The following is a 20,394-nucleotide window of genomic DNA, read 5'->3' on the forward strand; positions in this document are numbered from 1 at the left end:
ACCCCTTCCATGCCTTGAGTACTGGGAGAAATACATAAACACCCTTCCCCCAGGTAATATGTGTATTTTGCAGATGTACGGACAGAATATTTACTGACTTACTGGTGAATGGGCCTAGTTTCACACAGCTTGGAATAGTCCTTAGTTTGATACAGCAAAACCTTCAAGCAAAATTACATAACTATCAGAACTGGACACGTTGTGCCTGCCCTGCCTGAGTGAAGCCATGCGCACTGGCACCCCAAGGCATGGCTCCTACCATGGTGCCCCTTTATAGCCCCTCTGAGGGAAGGGTCTGTGCATTCCATTCCCCTGAGGGGGGACGCTCCCCAACATAAGGGGGGATGGAGAAGACATATAACTGTCTTTCAGCCACACTGTTTTCCCCTGCTAAGGGAAATCTGTTCCTAGTGGTTGAAGATGGTACTGCAGGGTTCAACTACATAAATACTTTAAAAGTAATTACAATTAATTCATGTGTTTTAAAACAAAAACAAAAGTCTGAGGTGTATACTGCTAGGACCCCCTTAGTAGGCATGCTAAGATTCAGGTGTCTAGGTTTCATAGCCATGGTGCTATGATGCTGATGGATGGACAGACACTCAAATACACACACACACTTTTTTATAATTATAGATAGTGGTTTTTAGGCTGCCTTTAAGGGTTTTACATCTCGTGTGTGTGTGTGTGTGTGTGTGTGAGAGAGAGAGAGAGAGAGAGAGAGAGCGAGGGAGGGTGTGAGTATGTTATACATCTTGCCTCCCTTCAAATGAAAACCTTACGTGGGAGAGAAATCACGAGTCAGTCATACTTCTCTCACCATTTCTAAAGAACATTAAAAAAAAAAAGACAGAGAAACTGAAGGTGATTTCACACACTGATACTATTAGCAGGCACCAGTGACTAACTGCCACTGATAATGAAATCTCATCACTTCTCAGCTTGGTTTCTATATTTTGTTGTAATTTTTTGAGGTAGGATTTGTGTTAACTTAGAGCTTCACACAAAATACATGGGTGCCTTTTAAAAGTATTCCTTATGGCAGATGGTTCCACAGAGCATGTCTTCATGTACATCACCACACCTATTTTTTTTCATCCCATGTCAAAGCTTTTTGGGGGGAAGCTTATGGTGACATGAAAAGCCCCCCCCCCCAGCAACATGCTTGCCACATGGCTGTCAGAGGGAACATTTTAAAAATGATCTTCATTGGTGGTTTGGTTTGCTCCAACCCTAACACTATCCTTTTTACACGTTCAGGTTATCACATTACCATGTGAATTATATAATGTGTGAACTCTTCTATAAAGACATAATGGAGAGAGAACAGTTTAGTTGGAAGAACAACTCTAAGAACAGAACTTCAGGCCCTGGTGCCAAATCCAGTCCTCTGGGATGGGGCGGGGGGACTAATCCAGGTCGCCAGTGTTCCCCAGATGGCCCCACCACTTTCCTCCAATCACTGATCATTTGGTGGTTTCCCGGCTTTTGTGCAGTTTTTCCCCATTGTGAAAGTTTGAGATGCCTCTCTGAAGGCACGGTTACAGACAGTAAGAACTTCAAGCTAAAGTATGCTGGCATTTTGGCCCCACTTTTTGCCTTACCCACCACTGGAATGCAGCTCTTGAGAGTGTCCCCAAAATGGAATTTTGCTGTCGGGCTGAAAGAGGTTCAATACCCTGTTCTTAGAGGTTTGCATCACCTCTGGGCCTCAATTTGCTTTGAGGCTAAGCAGAGCTTATTTAGGGGAGGGGCCATAGCTCAGGGGAGGGGTCATAGCTCAGTGTGATAGAGCATATGCTTTCATGCAGACAGTCTCAGGTTCAATCCCCAGCATCTCCAGGTAGAGCAAGGAAAGAATCCTGCCTGAAACCCTGGAGAGCCGCTGCCAGTCAGTGTCGACAGTACTGGGCTAGATAGACAGATGGTCTGACTCAGTGCTCCTGAGCTTTTATCCTGCGATTGAGATTGCTCCTTTACAGAAGTTTGCAGGCACTTTACATGACGCTGTGACCCCGCCATGACCCTCCAGGGCATCTCTTGCACTAAATCCCCTGTGTTTCATTTTTAAATAGATTGCAGATAATGAGCTATCAAATTACCCCATTGTTTCCCACTTCAGTTTCCTGAAGTGGGAAACAATGTAAAAAAGAACAATGTAAAAAAGAGTAAAAAAGAGAAAAGAGTAAAAGCGGCAAAAAGAGGAGCGAGATCATGAAAGATAATGGAAGACTCCGATACGGGGAGAAGGAGGGGGGAAGGGGAGGGAGGGGAAGGAAGTGTGTGTAAAGGGAGTCAGTTGTGATCCTGCATTTAAAGCGGACGCAGAAAGCTCCACTTTAAATGCAGGATTTTAGGCTGGTGTAGAGATGCCCTCAGTATAAGGCAACTTCCTATGTTCCTATGCCATCAGGAGTGACAATCCAGTCCCTCTCTTTTTTGGCCAACATATTTTCATTATTTGAAGTTGAGGGGTATGTTGATATTTATAAAAAGTGATACCTGATGCTGTCCATTTGTTAGGGTGCTGAATTGAGACCTTGGATGTCTTTACTTGAATTCTAGCTCTCTTTGGTTTCTTGACTGGTGGCTATGTGTATTGATGGGCTACAGTATGTCTTCTTTAGCCTCGCTTTCCATCTGGAAAATAAGGACAATAATGACCCTTCTCACAGTGTGTGTGTGTGTGTTTTTTCCATTTTTATAGCATTGGTTGTAAAATATTGTTTGCTACACAAGGGCAATGCTAAAAATAAATAAAACCATACATTTTTAGCTTAGGTAAACATGTTTTACTTAATGTTTCCTTCTACAAAAATTCACAAGCCCTGCACAATATTTAGAATGGTACAGATGGAAAGAATAGTTTAAAATATTAGCAGAAATTACAACTAATTATCATCAGACACAGGCAAGACATGAAAGGTGCTCCAAAATCAGAACTCCATTTAATAGAAGTCACAAGAATTAAATATGCTATAGTATTGTTTTTAATTTTCTCTGTAACAGATTTCTGATGGGTTCTCTTGTTTAGTTGAAATATTAGGCATCTGTGTATGAGTGAAAGTTGTTTATCAAGGATTTATGTCAAATAAAATTAAGGACACTGCAGCTGGATGTCTTCTAATTGGATGTCTTCATTAGAAAAGGCTGCAGAATGTTCAGGCCTCAGCAGTGGTCTGCTCTTCATTTTGGGATACAGAAGGAAGGTATGGTTCAAATAGACAAGTTGAGGCTGGACAAGCAAGGTCTGAGGGGCTAGAAGTAGGGGCATAGTTAGGCAAGGGAAGACAGCAAGGAAACAAGAGTCTGCTGCTGTTACTCACAGCAACTAGCTGCTCAGGCTAACATGCCAGTTCCTCATGCCAGAGTTTTATAGGCCTAAGCGAGCAGACATTGCTTGACGTGTCGAGTCACCTGACAATTACTGCACTGCAACACCTAGGCTGCAGTATGATGCCCGCTTAGCTGGGATTAAGCCCCACTGAACTACATGGGACTTACTCCTGAGCGGACAAGTATAACATTGCACTGTTAGTCAGCCAGCTGGCACCCTGTGTCGTCCCGGCCACGGACGTTGAACTCTCAGGTTAGAGGTGCCAAGATAGTGATAAATCAGATTCAAAGGTTTACTTACAAGGAGACTTTATCGGGTAACTCACAGCACACAGGCATACCCAATGGTTGGATCAGACAGCTTCTCTGAATCATGAGCCATTGGGTCAAATGGGTTTTATACCATACATGTCAGCAATGAGGCAGCACGACACTAGCAAGCACCCCTAGCGTTCATTCCCAGCATAGGCTAGAAGTGTTTGGTTCTCAAGCACAGCCACCTGCAAACAAACTTCGCTTCCCAGGCAGAGTGCTTGATAACACTGTCACTCATTAGTATGGAATGTGCTAGGCTGCGCTATCGGCCCTTTGAATCATCTTCACATGCTCAGAGGCTTACTAGCAAGGGAATTGCACCAATAAGGAACGTAAGCAAGCATTATGGAACACTAGGCCCCTCTAACACTACAAATGACTTGGCTATGTTCCTGGGGCCAATACACCCCCCCCCCGCACTGCAACACTGATGGCCCAATCTTATACACATCTACTTAGAAGTAAGTCCGATTAAGCTTAATGACATTTACTCCCAGGTCCCCAATGCAAATCCCCAACAGGATTGCAACCTTAGTCAGCCAGGTTTGCAGAAAAGGCAGAGTGCTGGTGGTGTAGGACAGGGGTCCCCAATGCAGTGACTGCAGGCACCTCCAATGGTGCCTGTGAAGGGGTCCCCAGTGTGGCACCTACAAAAACTCACCGCCCATTTTTTAAAAATACGTACATGGATTTGTATAAATCCATAGCAATGAATACATATGGAATGCATACAACTTTCTAGCAATTACACATAGGCTTCAACAAAAGTGACCAAATGTCCAAATAAGTATCCATTTGAAGGTGGCATCTATATACCACCCATTCAAATATTGAAAGCGTTGTAAGGTCCTCAATCCTTTGCATTATAGGAGGTGAGCATTTATCCCTCCAGTGTTGTAATATCAGTCTTTTAGCTGTCAAGAGGGCACAGAAAATCCATTTATCCTGACCATTTGTTAATTTCCATGAAGCAGGTAAATAATTTTAAAGAGCATGTATATCAGTGAATATTAAAGACTGTTTCGGTACAAATTTTATCTGTGTAATAACCTCCTCCCAAAAAGAAGCAACTACTGGACATTGCAAAAACATATGTTTAAAAGAAGCATTAGCTGTATTGCACTGCCAGCAATTAGCCAAATTAGACAATCTCTTATTAAAGAGATGTTGTGGTATCCAATAGACACAAAACAAAGGTTTTTGCTGAATAAGATGCAGCCTAAGATCCATAGACTCGACAGGTATAGATGCCAAAGGGCAATCCACTGATTATGCATTTTGTGCTGGTGCCCACAGCAGTTTCTCAAATTCCCAAATGTGCCCACGGATCCAAAAATGTTGGGGACCCCTGGTGTAGAAGGTAAGGTTTTGGCTGCTGGGTACCCATTTCAAGACCTCCCCCCCAATGTCATTTAATAAGTGAAATATTTTCTGAAACACCACTAGGTCATTGTCTATTTTAGGTAATATATAATATGTGCTCTATACTAGTAATTATATAATTTATACTAGTAATTACCTACAGTAAAAATAATTTGCATTTTGTGAGTGCATATACATTCCTGGTTACTACTCCCCTATGGAATCTCTCTGTACTGTGGCATATGTACCTTATCCCATGTCCAGACTTGCATTTCTAGCTGCCACAACAAATTCTCTCTTCCCTTATCTGGAGCTATCTTAAGTGTGTGAAGGAGGAACTCCCACCCCTCCATTCTGCTACATTGCTTTCTCTCTGCAAAAGTACTGAAGAAGAATTCATGTCCTTAGTTTTAAGTGAGATACATAAATACCTCTAGTTTTTAGGCTTTCCTAGTAATCAGGATAAACATTCAACGATTGCCCTCTTCTGTTGTTCATCCATGTGTACACTAAATGTGTGCCAAATCTGAAGTTTCTGTGTGCTATAACTATTTCGATATTCCTGTGAGGTAGAAAAGTCCTTTATATCTAAGTATGCAACATAATGTTGAAGTTTCTACTTTGGAGTCTTATCTAGCAAGAATCCCTGAGCTAAGGCAAAGTGAATAGGATTTCACTGAAACAGTACATTCTCGTCTCAAGCACAGGATCCAGTATTTAAGATCCTCAGGTGAGAGATCCCTGGGAAAGAACATGAGCAACAACAACTGTGTCAAAAAGACTTGTTCTGTATATAGTTCAGTGCCCCTGCTGAAGGAAGTTAGGTAGGTCGCTACAAGAAAGAGGGCTTTCTTGGTTGGGGCACCCCATTTATGGAATGCCCTCCCCTAGGAGGCTCACCTGGAACCTACATTATTTTCTTTTTGGCAGCAGGTGAATACCTTTCTCCTAAGCATCTTAGAGACTTGGTTTTTAAATTTTATGGCTGTTCTTATATCCTCTGCTGTTTGTTATTTTGTACTGTATTCTTTTAACATTTTGCATTGTGTTTTATTCTTTCAATCATTTGTAATCTGCCCAAAGAACATTGTTATTGGGCCCACTAAAAATACAATCAATCAATCAATCAATCAATCAACAATACAAATTTTAATCATAGGTGCCTGGGATTGAATTTGGGATTTTATGCATGTAAAACAGGGTGCTTTGCCACTGAGTAGAAGGGCTCTCGCCTGTCCCTCTGGAGGGAAGCTCTTCCATTCTTAGTTCTAGGTTTCTGTACATGATATGGCAAACAGTGTTTACAAGAACTGAATGCAAGGTTCTAGTAAACTGAAACTGTGTTTATTGTTTGTAGACAGGAAGCATGCGTCTCCCCACTCCTCCCGAACAACTACTCTGTATAGCAGTGAAAATGACTCGGAGTGTGAAACCCGAAAGGAAGATGATGAACAAGACAACACAGATATACATTCAGAATATGAAAATGAAACTGCAACGTCCCAAAGGGAGGAAGGTCAAGAAACTGATGTGGAAGAAGAGGAAGCAATGGGGGAGGCAGAAACCACAACAGCCAAACATGTGCCAGGCACCTTACTTGAAAATGAGATGGAGTCCAACCTGAAGGACATGAGTCCAGTCAATGAGAAACCCGAGCTTGTAGGGTCAGTAGACACAAACACGAGGGAAGACAGGGAGGAGGATGAGTTAGAGCATTTCAAAAGCACCACTATAGAATTAGATTCCAGAAGCAAGGAGTCTTCCAAAGATGAGGAAGAAGGTGGTGAGTACAGTCCGCTGTGAAGGGTCCATTGCATACAATTGTGTTTTATTTGTTCCTAAGTGAATGCTGCATTTCCCATGACGTGTTCTGATGTGGCATAGCAAGCACTATTGCTTGATTCCTCCTAATACAATAATACATTAGAAGGGTGTGATTTTTCTGCTTTTGTGTGTGTGCCAAATAACTGACAGTGTTGTATTCTGAAATGGCCATGTTACCTTCTTGTTTCAAGTACTGCAATTGTGTAGTATGCTATTTAACATGTGTGGCTTTGGTGAGCCTTTCTCTTGTCTCCATCACTATTGTTTTTGGGAGATTTTGGGACAGCTGACTTTATTTTCATTCCTAGATGGAAATACAGACCACCAAGTGAAATGAAGCTTAGACCCAACAATATGCCAAAACTTGATAGCTGTCACCTCTAAAATCTCAATTGGATAGACTATTACAAAAGCAGAGAAATTGTGAAGGATGATTGCATGAAACCAGGCTGATTTGTATATACTTCTTATAGGTTCAGAGGCAATGAGGCCAAAAGAAAAAATCTTTCTGTGTTTTTGTCATCTGGGACAATGAATAGCAAGACACTAGATGATGTTTTTGTTTCCTTATTTCCATTGTGAGGCTATGGACAAATTTCTTAGCTTTGATCTTACCAAAATGAGACTAGCGACATGGGAAGCTGCCTTACACCTGGCCAGAATATTTGTCCATCTAGATCAGTATTGTCTCCTTTGGCTGGCATTGGCTCTCCAGGGTGTCGGGCAGAGAACAGTAGTTTCCATCATCTGATCTTTTTAGCTGGAGATGCCAGAGATGGTGAGGCATGGGCCCAAAATATACTGGGTATGTTTTGTTTTATGGATCATAAAATACCTACAGTTTATGAAGGTTATTCTTATTTCCTGAATCAATTCCCTTCGTAGAAAAGAAAGACATTAAGATGTGTGTTCATTTTTTAAATCTAGATCATCGTGAAATTATCCCGTTAGTGAATCAATTAATATTGATGAGTGTGCTATCTATGGTGATGAAGACATGAAAGAGAACCATAAGTCATGTTAATATTTCCAATTTGTACTTTTGTATGTATTCTTCTGGCAGTGAAATATACAATGTTCTTGCTTAGTTTTAATAGATGTCGATGGTTTGTTTCATATTGCTTTGTGCTTTTGCATGGAATAGTTTGGCATGTGCAGAATGTTACAAAATTGGAATTGTTTGCAAACATCTTGGTGCTGGATTGCTTTTCATTGCCTTGCAATTTGTTATGTATAAAACAGAGAGGAAAATTGAGAGAAAAATACAGTTCTGGATGATTATGCTGAATTATTTATAGGTGTTTAGTTGTTGGAAATCTTTTCCTTCATCCATATGCTGGGTTCTCAATGTGAGCGACTTCCCAATTAGACTGCTAGATGAGATGAATATTTAAGCACTGTTGAAGAATGAAGTTATTAACTGTTTAACAAGTACACACATAGGATTAAGTGCTCTAATACAAAATGGAAGCATGGAGTAATCATGTGGGTTGAGTTAATGGCCTGCCACATATTTCAGCGCAAAAGGGTATCATCATTTCTGTTTAACTCAGATTTCCTAACACAGTAATTAAACAGTTGTTTGATAGGTCTGGATTTGAATTAACATAGCATTCAGCATAGTGTCTTCAGATTCTGGTGCTGTTGTTGCAGGCAGTGAACTTTCAGATGGCTGCTGAAATGATCTTCTTTTAAAAAGCTAGTTTTGTAGTCTAGTGGTGAGTATATCATGACAAATCTAGTGGGAAACAAAGTAAAAATTGTCACTGAAACTTTTCACAATAGGAAACATGAGCACAGCTAAGACCAACGTAATTTGAAGAATGGCATATAGCAAAGAGAATGTTTGATCTCAGTAAACTGTGCTAAGACCACATGATGCTCAAGTAAGCGATTGGTGGTGGTTGTGGGGTGGGTGGGTAAGAATGACTTGAAGCAGGAACATTTTGATTAATTCTGGCCAAGTCCCTTTCCATAGGAGAATCAAGAACAATAATCAACACCCACAGTGATCATGAGTTTTTCCTATATATTTATCAAGGTCAACTGTTTCCACAGTTGGCCTGAATTTGTGACATTTGAAAATAACCGAAGTAGGGTATAAAAAGAAGATAAAGGAAAGGAGAAGATTGTAAGGAGGGATTAGCAGAGACACCCAGACCAGAGGTTTTATACTTATCATATACAAGTGCACACATGAAGATAGTCTTCCCCAATCTGGTGCCATCTAGATGTTTTGGATTACAATTCCCAACATTCTTGATCATTGCCCATGCTAGATAGGGCTGATGGAGGTTGACATCCACAACATCTGGAGGGCATCAAGTTGGGAAGGCTGCAGTATAGTAATCTTGTTTTTTTTTTAAGAGGTAGCTTGCTCTCTAGGAAAATTATTACCTGTACAAACTCAGCATGTTCAGTGGGCCTTAGTCTCTGACAAGTTGTCCAAATCCAGCAAGAGACATCCACAGCAGAAGCAGCCTTCCATGTAGGTAGTTGTTGCAGGTGCAGATTCCTGATGGGATTAACATTGTAATCTACACCTCAGTGTATATCTGTATCCTGCTGCCATTAGTTGCATCATGCAACTAATTGTGCATGACTAGAATTGGAATGGTAACAATATGCTTACGATTTATTAACCTCCTCGTTGCAATGACCCATCAGTTTCATCCACATTGCAGAGACAGAATAAAAGCTTCTTTACACACCAAGCAGTTTAACCTTGTTATGTACATCGGTTTGTAGGCAAAACAACATTAGGGGGACTTAGCTCCAAAATGCATCAGTGAAGTGTCTATAGGCAGAAACCTTCAGACATCTTTTAAAAAGACACAAATGCCAGATGACTCTTATACAATGATTTCTTTTAAAATAATAATAATGTTGTTTTGGACTGAAGAAGAAGAAAATCTTCTGGTTTTGTTTTGGGAATAGTGGCTGCTAAGCTGATAGGAACGCAATATTAATAATACATACTCTGTTAAGAACAAGTGAAACGTAAATAACCTTATTACATAACCGCTGAGGTTACAATGAAAATATTGGCACAACTTTAGACTATGCATCTTAGACTATGTCATGGGCCTAATAAGAATGCAGTGAAAATGTAGCAAAATAGGAGATATGGTTTCTTGAGCATTTAGGAATATAAAATATGTGTGTGTTGAATGCATGGGGATTCAGATCTGCCCATGCATCAAAATGAGATGAAATTTGCAAGCTATTTAACTTGTTTAGGGAATTGACAGAATCTTCAAAATTGTGTTTGGAAGCTCAGGATTCAAAAATGCCTTGCAGAATAACAGCTTTTCTATTGTCTAATTATTTTCATTGTGTGCAAATTAAAAAATATTGCTGAACAAATATCACCTTATGGCGTGGTGGTACTTTGGGGGGCTGGTGTCTTGATTTTTCTTTTGCATGGTGGAATTTCTGCTGCATGAAATTTTCATTTCTTAAAGGCAGAATGCTGTTTGCTGTATGTTATGTGTGTAATGCATCTTTGTGGTGAAGGTTTCTGGATTCTAATTGGCATCCTTAACTGCTAGTAGAATAGCTTGTAAGTCAGTTTTATGACCGGACTTTTTCCCAATGTCTCTCTTTTTGCTCCCTGTTTTGTGATTGCTGTGCTATTTTTTGAAGATTCCAAATCAGTCAAAGAGAAAATAGCTGAGGCCATGAAAAAAGATCAGCTTTTGAGTTCTGAACCTGAACCTAGTGATTCCAGTACAGAGGATGAGGAAGAAATTGTAGATGCTGCTCAAGATAAACACGAAGGTAAAGTCAACTGATAAAGTGGGGGCCTGCTTTAAATATCACTATCTATTCTAAAATGGGTCAATCTTTCATTCTTACATTTTATGCTCTCAACTTTTCCTTCTTTCATTTTCTTCCCTTTCGTTGGGGCCATAAATAACTAGTGTCTGAAGTTCCTCAAGAACAGTGGTTTTCAGACTGATTACCTTCATGACATTCTTTACACATCAACTCATCCAGGGTCAGCTCAAGACATTGTGCTGCCTTGAGGCAAAGGATCAAGGCACCCTCCATCACACATTCCAGATCCACAGAAGCCAACTGGACTGCACTGGAATCTTAAGCTTAGGGGACACCGGGCAGGCTGTACGGCACACATGACTCTGCCCTCACACTTTGCCGCTGCTCTTGGCCTGCCAGCATCTGCTGCTGAGATGGCTGCCTCACTCTGCCTAATGGTAGAGCCTGCCCTGAACCCATCTGCCACAGAAGCCTTGCACAGTGCAGAGGATTTGATGGCATGCCTTAAGGCACTCGGCCACTTTACCCAGCCTGTGGCCAGGCCTTTTCGACCTGCCGTGAACACTCTAGGTCCCACTCTCCTAGGCTGCACATTGTAGGAGAAGATCTTTAGTGGTGGACAAAACTGCCTTTGAGAAAGGCTTGTTTGCCAGTACTGAACTTTTCCTTGAGGAACCCCAACAAATATCCAAGTAACCCAAAGTTACCCAGGAACACAGTTTTAAAACCAGTGCTCTGAAAATAGTATGCTAGAGGCCTACACATGTAATGGCTACTCATTGCTCTGGAGTGTCAATGGGGCGGGGGTAGGGTGGCCACTTACACCTCACCCCCAAAGGGAAAACACATCACCAAAAAAGAGGACAAAGGAGGACAGCAATTTGCATAACATTTGCATATGCTAATTAATATGTATAAATGCAAATTTAGACATTGTGATTATTATTTTTAAATAGAAAAACAATACATTTGACCATATTATGGTAGACTGTGACCAGGTGACCTGTGTGCCTGCCTGTTCAACCTGCTGTGGAGGTGCTAACTGTTGATGGGCAACAGTTCTTATGGTTGTGTTTTTAATCTTTAAACTGGAATTGGACAGGACAGCCCTTCAAATAGAGGACACCTTCAAACAGAGGACATTCCTCTTTAAAAGAGGACATATGGGCACCAAGAGAGGGTTCAGACATCAAGAATCTAGGTCAGATTTTGGCATCTGGTAAATCTCCCTTACAGTGATCTGAGATTTGGGCCACGCCAATCTAATCACAACAGTAGGTGGAGGTAAATAAACAAGATTAAAAATCTGACCAGTCTTCGAGCTGTTGCCGTAGAAGAAGCCTTTATACAAATGGTATGGTGCAGCCTCATTTTGAATATTTTATGCAGTTTTGGTCATCCCATTGCAAAAGGATATCATAGAACAGGAAAAGGTGCAGGCAAGGGCAGCTAACATGATCGAGAGGTTGGAGACCCTTCCCTCAAAGGGATGACTAAAGCCTTTGTAGCTTATTAGTTTGAAGGGGTGGGGTGGGGAGATTCCTAAAGCAAAGGGTGAGGGGAGGAAATCTGACCAAGGTTTATAAAATTATTCATGATTTGGCGAAAGTGGATTGAGAGAGAAGTTCTCTTCCTCTCATAATACTCAAATTCAAAGAGACCCAGGTATGTTCAGGACTGCCAAAAGACAGGACTTTCCTTCACACAAGGCATAATTATGGGATGTCCAGCCACAAGAAGTGGTGATGGCTGTTAGCTTAGATAGCTTAGAAAGAGATTAGATACATTAATGGAGGAGCCCTTCTATCAACCACTTTTTGACCATAATCGCTCAATGGGACCCCCATATTCAGGGACAGTGTTCCTTTGAGCACCAGTTGCTGGGGTCAAACAATGGAAGATCATTGTTGTCTCCATGCTCTGCTTGTGGGTTTCTGCCTGATTACTGCAGGAAACTGGATGCTGGACGTTTTGGCATCCAAAACGTTTAAAAGTTAAACGTTTTGGCCTGATCCAGCAGGCCAAATGGTAGGAGCTAAAGTGGCAGGGCTTTTCCTCCGTTCTTTTGCTCATATAAGTCAGGCTTGATCCATCAGGTTATGACCCACCTTTTAAACGGTATTCCCTTTAGGAAAGAGCAAGCAAGTAGATGTCCATCCACACAAATGTCATACTTCACTATATGTTATGGAGAGATTATAGAGAACCACATGTCTCCCATGACATCTTGTTCAGCCCTTAATTAACCAAATCCTGGGCCTACATCAGCCTTTCCCAGTCTGGTGCCCTCCAGATGTGGTGGACTACAACTCCCATAATGCCTTTGGCCATTGGCCATGGTGGCTGAGGATTGTGGGAGTTGTAGTTTAACACACCCGGAAGGCTCCAGGTTGGGGAAGGTTGGCCTTCATGATAGATAGGCATCTACTCAATGAGGCAGACCTGAGGGTCAGGGTTTTAATGCTTTCGCCACTTCATACCCATACTGTACAAATTTGATGGCTCCTATAAACAATTTTGCCACCAGGCAAATGGTAGTTTTCTTAGTAATGCTGCTTTTCCTCTCTCTTGTTCTTCTGGCTGAATTATAATCACTTTTCTTCAGCTCTGTTCCCCCAGATGCAGTTTTTTTATTCCAAGATTTGTCTAGTTTGATTGCATTGTTCGTTGAACGTCACACATAAAGGCATAGATGGATGCCATCAACACTTTAGCTCCTGCCATTTCTGCTGCAGTGTTTAAGTTATACAACTATACAAGTCAGGAGAACCCTTTCTTCATATAGATTCCAATATAATTCCTTTAAAAATCCTTTAAACGTTTAGAGTGCAATTTATTGAACATAATTAATAATGAGCAGTGTTTGCAGAGTATCTTCAATGAAACGTGGGGGGAGGGGAGGCTTCAGTATTAAGAAAGTTAGGCTGCAATCCTAGACATACTTTCCTGGGAGTAAGCACCATTGAACTCAGTGAGGCTTACTTTTGAGTAGACATGCCAAGAATTACACTGCCAGTTGTATCTAAATCCCTTTGAAAATCATTGGGCAAAGTTAATCCCAACTACTTTGAGGTTCATTAATGTCAAATAGTGCTACTAGTTTCCTCTGGATCAGGGCCAAGAGACCTTCTGATTTTTTAAAAAAGTGTTTAATATATATCTAATTCATATGTCAACTTGCATAAATGTATAGAGTTTATTTTGTGATATGGTTGGAGGAGGGTGGGGGGAAATCCACTGGGAACTTCATCTGTACAACACTTGGAGCACAACACAACTACCTTCAAGAGAAGGGGGCCCTGTCATGAAGCACTTTAATACATAATTGGTTTCACTTAAAACCATGACCGCTAACTAGCCACATGATGTCTGTGCTCAGTCTGATGGATTTCTGTCTGATTAGAATACCCTGATTAGATTATAGTTGCAATTGTGGGATTGTAGGCTCAAGTGGTGTGATCTGCACATAGGAAAGAGCCTATGATTGAAAAAATGCTCCCATAATATTTCCTTTTCCCAAGGAGTTCTTCCTGTACTTCTGATTTTGGCACTGAACTGAAAGATTTTGGCATCCACTGAACTATGGATGTTTTAAATTTGGCCAGATCTCTAGGGGAGGTATCAGTTCACATCAGTTACAAAATGGTGACTGGGTCAATAAGCAGGCTGAATGATTAGCATCTAATTGTGCGGGCCCTTTCACAGAATGATTTCTCCTTCCTGTGGCAATGATGGGGAACCATGTTTGGAGCTGGAATAAAGTCTTTTTCAGCTGTGCTAGTTGGTGATTTGTAGTCAGGAGTGGAGGGAGCCAGTTTAGGTTGCACACTTTCTATATTCTGTGATTTAGATCTAAACAAAGACATTAAACGCGTAGCTGATCTTAACTTCTTTTTTTACTTTAGTGTATATGCATGGGCCCCCAATCCAAATTGGGACCACTGTGCACAAGTAAGGGGAGTTACACCTTCCCATGCAGCTGCTTTCCTTCCCTAAATCTGCATCCCGCATACACGCACACACAGGGGCAAATGAAAGAAAGGAAAACTTCACTGGTGCCAATAGGGGTTCTTTTCTTTCTTTGGCCTCCACGTTGTGGGGTAGCAATTAATTTGTGGGTAGAAATGGGTGGGTGGGAAGGTTTAACACCCTGGAAATTTACTCCTCATTAACACTGAGGGGAGACATGATAGCGCTCTTCAAGTACTTGAAAGGTTATCACAGAGAGGAAGGCCAGGATCTCTTCTCGATCATCCCAGAGTGCAGGACACGGAATAATGGGCTCAAGTTACAGGAAGCCAGATTCCGGCTGAACATCAATACGACAATGGAACCAATGACCTGGGGAGGTGGTGGGCTCTCCCACACTGGAGGCCTTCAAGATGAGGCTGGACAGCCATCTGTCAGGGATGCTCTGACTTGGATTCCTGCATTGAGCAGGGGGTTGGACTCGATGGCCTTGTAGGCCCCTTCCAACCCTACTATTCTATGATTCTATGAACACCCCCTACCCATACGTGGTGGTCCCAGTCCAGATTGGATCTTGACCATTTACACTAAAGTTTAGCCCTTAGAAAAGCTTCTGACATGGTGCACTCTGGTTCTTTCTGCCCTTTTGTGGCTTCAGAAAAAGCTGATCTACACTTAACCTGACCAGCAAAGCCTGTCCCCCCCACCCCCCTGCATCCTGTGGCTGGACCCCATGCCACTCCAGTATCACTTCTAGGAAGCAATCATATCGATTGGGTGACTCATGCGGTTATTTTACAATGCAATGTAGCTCCTCTCCAAGAGGCAGATGACATTAGTGTTAGTTAGGGATGGGGGAATAACAGTATTTCCATTTCATGTCAGGTTCACATGAGTTCACCCATAAGTCTGTTCCTTCCCATTTCCACAGTGATCTGCAAATTAGCGCCCCCCTCCACATGAAAGTTCACATTCAAATATGTATTTGAATGTGCATTTCTAACCATATTTTGATACAGTTTTCAAGCTGTGTTAGAACATTCAGGACGTTTGAACACCAATAGATAACTAAGTTCTGATCTGTGTGTTTGTCTGGGAGGTGTGGATAATGTCAGTTCATACTGGAATTTGCAAAGATCAAATTCCTCAAGCCTCCCTAGTGTTGGGAAGCCATAACCATGTCAGTTACTCAAGCCATGTGATTTCTTTTCTTTTTATACAAATATCTGGATCTACATGGAATCAACCCAGAGAGAAGTGGGTAACCATTTCAATCCAGGACCATAAGAACAGGCCCATGTTCTGGTGGATATACACTGCCCAAACTATTTGGGTCTAGAACAGTCTTTTGAAATGGGGGCACTGTTGTTTTTGGAGTGCACCACACTCACACTCATGCATGTGTGTCTGCATCAGGGGTGCAGAACTGCAGGCTGGGGACTGAATCCAGCTCTCCAGTAGTACCAATTCAGCCCTCCAGGGTTCCACAGAAGACTATGCCCCTTTCCCCCGAACGTTGATTGTGCAGTTCCCCCCATTCTAAGAGATTGAAATGCCTCTCCTAAGGCTTTGTTGCAAGCTGTAAGAGCTTTAAGCTAATATGCACTGGCATTTTGGACTTGTCTCTTTTGCCTTTGGCCCCAGCCACCTCTGGAATGTGTCCCGGAGAGCTTCTCCAAAATGGAATCACCCCCTGGGGCTGAAAGAGGTTCTGCACTCCTGGTCTACGTATTGATCTCATTGTGCCTGTTCACATAATCAAAATAAGCCACTGTGGCTTATTTAAATCACAGCACATACAGGGTGCAATTTCCATAATCATGAGATTGGCACAGATTGTCATGTCGTCTGAACCCAGGCAGCATGGCTTGTTGGAGAGGGAGACAATCCCCCCAGCAGAGTTATTGGAAGGTTGTTTCCCTCTCCAACAAGCCATGCGGGCCAGGTTCAGCTGACATGACAAGCCGTGCCTGGGCTGTGATTATGGAAATCACGCCCCCCACACACAGTGATTTAAATAACCTACTGTGTCTTATTTTGATTGTGCAAACCAGGCCTATATGTTTGATTTAATGACTTTCAGAATCCTTCCATCACTATCATTCCGAGCATTCTGTGACTGTCCCTTTTGCAAGGAACTCGTTGCCTACTTCTGGGTATTCATATTTCATTTTCAGCAGTATGGCTAATTTATTTCAGTATCTTGTCATGGACGGTGCTTCTGGGAAAGGAAGGGTCAGCTGACAATATTATGTTTATGTGGAAATTGGTGCATGCAAAAAATGCAAAGCTAGTAGCATAGGAAGAAACAGCAGGCAGCTTGCAAAGGGGCAACAGCAGAGCAAAGTTCTCTCACACTATTCTGTCTTGTGGGCCCAGAAAATTAAGATGTCCCATTTGCTATCATGATGTGGCAGCGTCTTCCAGAAATCAGTCCCTCACAGGTTGACCCACATAATCCAGACCAGAGATTACCATCAGACTGTACAAATGGCTGGGTCATGCCACTCTCTAGAGGAGAGGGGGAAAATATCACACTTTTCATAACAATATATTTTTAATAAAATACGCGAAACACTGATACAGTTATCACAATTACAACTCATGCTGTGCTTACGTTAATAGTGCCAGATGGAGCTTCCTTGGCAAAACAAGCACAAGTGCTTGAATCGCAGACGGTTGCAGAGCAAGTGGAACGAGAGGAACAGATGGTGGGCAAGGAAGGAGTACTCAAGGAAGAGGAGCATGTAGATGAGGAAGGCTCCAAAGAAGCGGCTCGGGAAGAAGAATTACTAGCCCAAAACGGAACAGTGGAACAGCCAGTAAAGAATGAGCTTGTGACAGAAGATACAGAACTGGGGAAAGAGGCAGTAGTAGAATCAGATCTGAACAATGTAGAAAAAGAAGTAATTTACAAGGAAGGAAAGTCATCTGAAGGGAAGGTAAAAGCAGAGCAAGAACTCAAAGAGCCAAAGGAAGCAGCACCAGAACATGAGACTTCTAATGGAGAGGAGATATTGGGGGGATGCCAGTTAGAGGGGGAGGAAGTGGAGGACCAGAATATCACTGAGGAATTCATGGCTTCCGAGGGAGAAGGTGCAGAAAAGGTAGTTGAGACATCTGAAGTTTTGGGGACTATAGAATTAGTGGGAAAGAAGGCCATGGAAGGGGAAGCACGTGAGGCAAAGGAGATTATGGAAGAAGCACTCCAGGCAGGTGAAGCTCTGGGGACAACATTTCCAGAAAGAAGCGCTCTGGGGGAGGCACCAAAAAATGTGGAAGAGGCTGAATCTGAAGGAAATGCAACTTTGAAAGATACAGAACGTGAAGCAGAGGCCATAGAAACAGATATCCTCGTGGCAAAGAAATGCATGGAGGACGAATCTTTGAAGGCAGATGAATGCATGGAGGAGGGGAAATATGTCAAAATGGAACTGGGGAAAGCCCCCCTTGTGGACGCAAAACTTATAGCACCAGAAGCAAAAGTGGAAGATATCATTTCTATTGATGAAAAAGCAGCTGCTTCAGAAGATGAGTCAATAGGTGGTGGGAATGATCTCATAGAAGAAGTACCATCTGACATGGAGGAAGTAGTCCAGGCAGTTCCATGCATGTGGGATGAAAAATTAGAAAAAACATCTCCAGAAATGAGTGAGATAAATAATATATCTACAGAAGAAGATTCCACACTAGTGAAACAAGAATCTTTGGTCGAAGAGCCCTCACAGGTCTATGAATCTGCAAGGCTCATTTCAGCAACAGAGGAAGAAACTATGAAAGACCAGGGAGCAAGAGTAATAACTGAGGAAGAAGACTCTGCAGCCAAGGCAAATTCTGAAGGAGAAACAACTCTCAAAGGTGTGGTGGTGACTGAGGAAACAGCACAGGAGGAAGAGAATCTAGTGCAAGCAGTGGAAGAGGAAGTTGAACAGGGAGGGATGGAAGATATACTCATATCCAAAGTGGCAGTTCCTGAAAGGAAACAGGGAACTGGGAAAGAAGAGCTTTTTGCTGAAAATGTCCCAGAAGCTATAGCATTGGCAACTGAAGAAACAATAAGGCAGGCAGAGGCAGAAAGAAAGCTAGTGCTTGAAGGAGTAGTAGAGGCTGAAGAGGCTGAAAGAGAGATGGCAGTTAAAGGGGAAAGGGAGGATGAAGAGGAAGAAGCAGAGGTAGAAGTGATATCTGTGGTCACAGGACTTGAGGAAGAAACAGTCTCTGAGATGACCATCATGAGAAGACAACGTGTAGTCAGCATAAAAGAAGAGATGATAGCAGAGGCAAAAGACATACCAAAATTATCAGCACAAAAAGTAGCATTAGGAGGAGGAGCACTGAACAAAGAGAAGGGAATGGAGAATGAAGCAAACTTCCAAGATGAAGTGGAACAAACACCTGAAGGGAATGTAGCAGAGGAAACGTCAATTTTCTTGGCAGTTCACAAGGAAGAGGTAACTGGTCATGAAGAGACTGATGATGAAGAATCAGACACAGAAGAACAGATTAAGGGAGAAGGAGTAATAACTCTGGCAGATGTAGAGGAAGCTCTGTTAATAGGAATAAAACAGCTGATAACTGAAGTATCACGGATGAAGGAAGACAGGGAAGATAAAGAAGAAGAACCTCAGATGGAAGAGCTAGCAGAGGAAATGTCACCTCCGGAGGATGCTGTGAGTGAAGAATTTTTTACAGTTATGGTAGCAAAAGAAAGGTGGGTTTCTCAGAGTGATGAAGCTGAGGAAATAGGAACAGGAGAACCCGAGGAAGGAATCCCTTTGGAGGGAAAATATGGAAGTGAAAACAGAAGAACAGGACAGGAAGAATGCCCAATGGAAAATGTGACAGTGACAGAAACCATTCTAAGGAGTGCCCAGTGGTCTGAAAGAGAGCAGTACCAAGAGCCTGTCGGATCATCTGACTGAGAAGATCTGGACAAGGAGTGAAGGTGAGCAGGTGCATGTGTAATGCCAAGGATCCAAAAAGCTACTTCAGGCCTGCCTAAGGGCTTGCACTAGCCAAGTGGTGTGTGTTTAGATGTGTCTTGTCCCCACTGAATGGCAGATCCCCATTCCCATGATATATCACAAAACACTTTTCAAACTTATTTTGGTTATTTGGATCCATGTCTATCAATCTGGAGCACTGGGCATGATCTAGCTGGAGTTAAGTGTGTTGGGAGAGGAAGATGTACCTTTGCCAAAACGACTGTCACCTTCAAGAGTCATCTCCAGCTATTTCCTAGTCATTTGGGGCCATGTGTTTCTCCTAAAAATGATGAGTCTGGCAACTTGGCCTGCTGACTAGTAAGGGACTTTAAGCAGTCCTTTTGGGCCCGTTTACTCTCCCTTGTCCAACACCCCAAGCTTACAATTGTGCCTACAGTCACAACTCCACTGTTCACTTAATGCGGACGTGATCCTATTCATCAGTGGATGAAAGCCTGCAAGGTTTATGTAGGCTTGCCCACTTTTGATAGCATTCACACTATTGTGTTTGATGCAGTGATGTCACAATAGTAAAAGGTGAAGAATGCTGCCAAAAAAGCATGACATGACATGCACCAAGGATACATAGTATAGCAACATGGTTAGAATATCTATTTTTCCATCATATAAAACATTTTCATATATGGAATCAAACCAATGGTCAATCTAGCTCAATATTGGCTGCTCTCCCCAGAGGTCTCAGGAAGAGCCCTAGCATCTATTCTAGTGGAATTGCCAGAGAATGAACCTCTAACTTTCTGCATGCAAAGCATGTTCTTTACCACTGAGTGGTCAGCCCCTCCTCCAAAGGTACACTACCCAC

General features: G+C 42.2%; 1 protein-coding gene across 1 annotated transcript in view; it reads left to right on the forward strand.

Annotated features, from left to right (window-relative positions):
* ERICH3 (glutamate rich 3) overlaps positions 1-20,024 on the forward strand; it is a gene marked incomplete at its 5' end in the record, with an annotated part of 97,199 nt that extends 77,175 nt beyond the window's left edge. Inside the window, 3 exons of the mRNA XM_084851638.1 lie at positions 6,371-6,796; positions 10,483-10,617; positions 17,212-20,024. Of these exons, the coding sequence (XP_084707764.1) occupies positions 6,371-6,796; positions 10,483-10,617; positions 17,212-19,508 (2,858 nt within the window). The remainder of the gene's footprint in view (positions 1-6,370; positions 6,797-10,482; positions 10,618-17,211) is intronic.
* Between the last annotated feature and the right edge of the window lie 370 nt (positions 20,025-20,394).

Source organism: Heloderma suspectum, chromosome 4 (assembly GCF_057233095.1).
Source record: "Heloderma suspectum isolate Gila_16-S chromosome 4, 16-S_ref, whole genome shotgun sequence".
NCBI lineage: Eukaryota > Metazoa > Chordata > Lepidosauria > Squamata > Helodermatidae > Heloderma > Heloderma suspectum.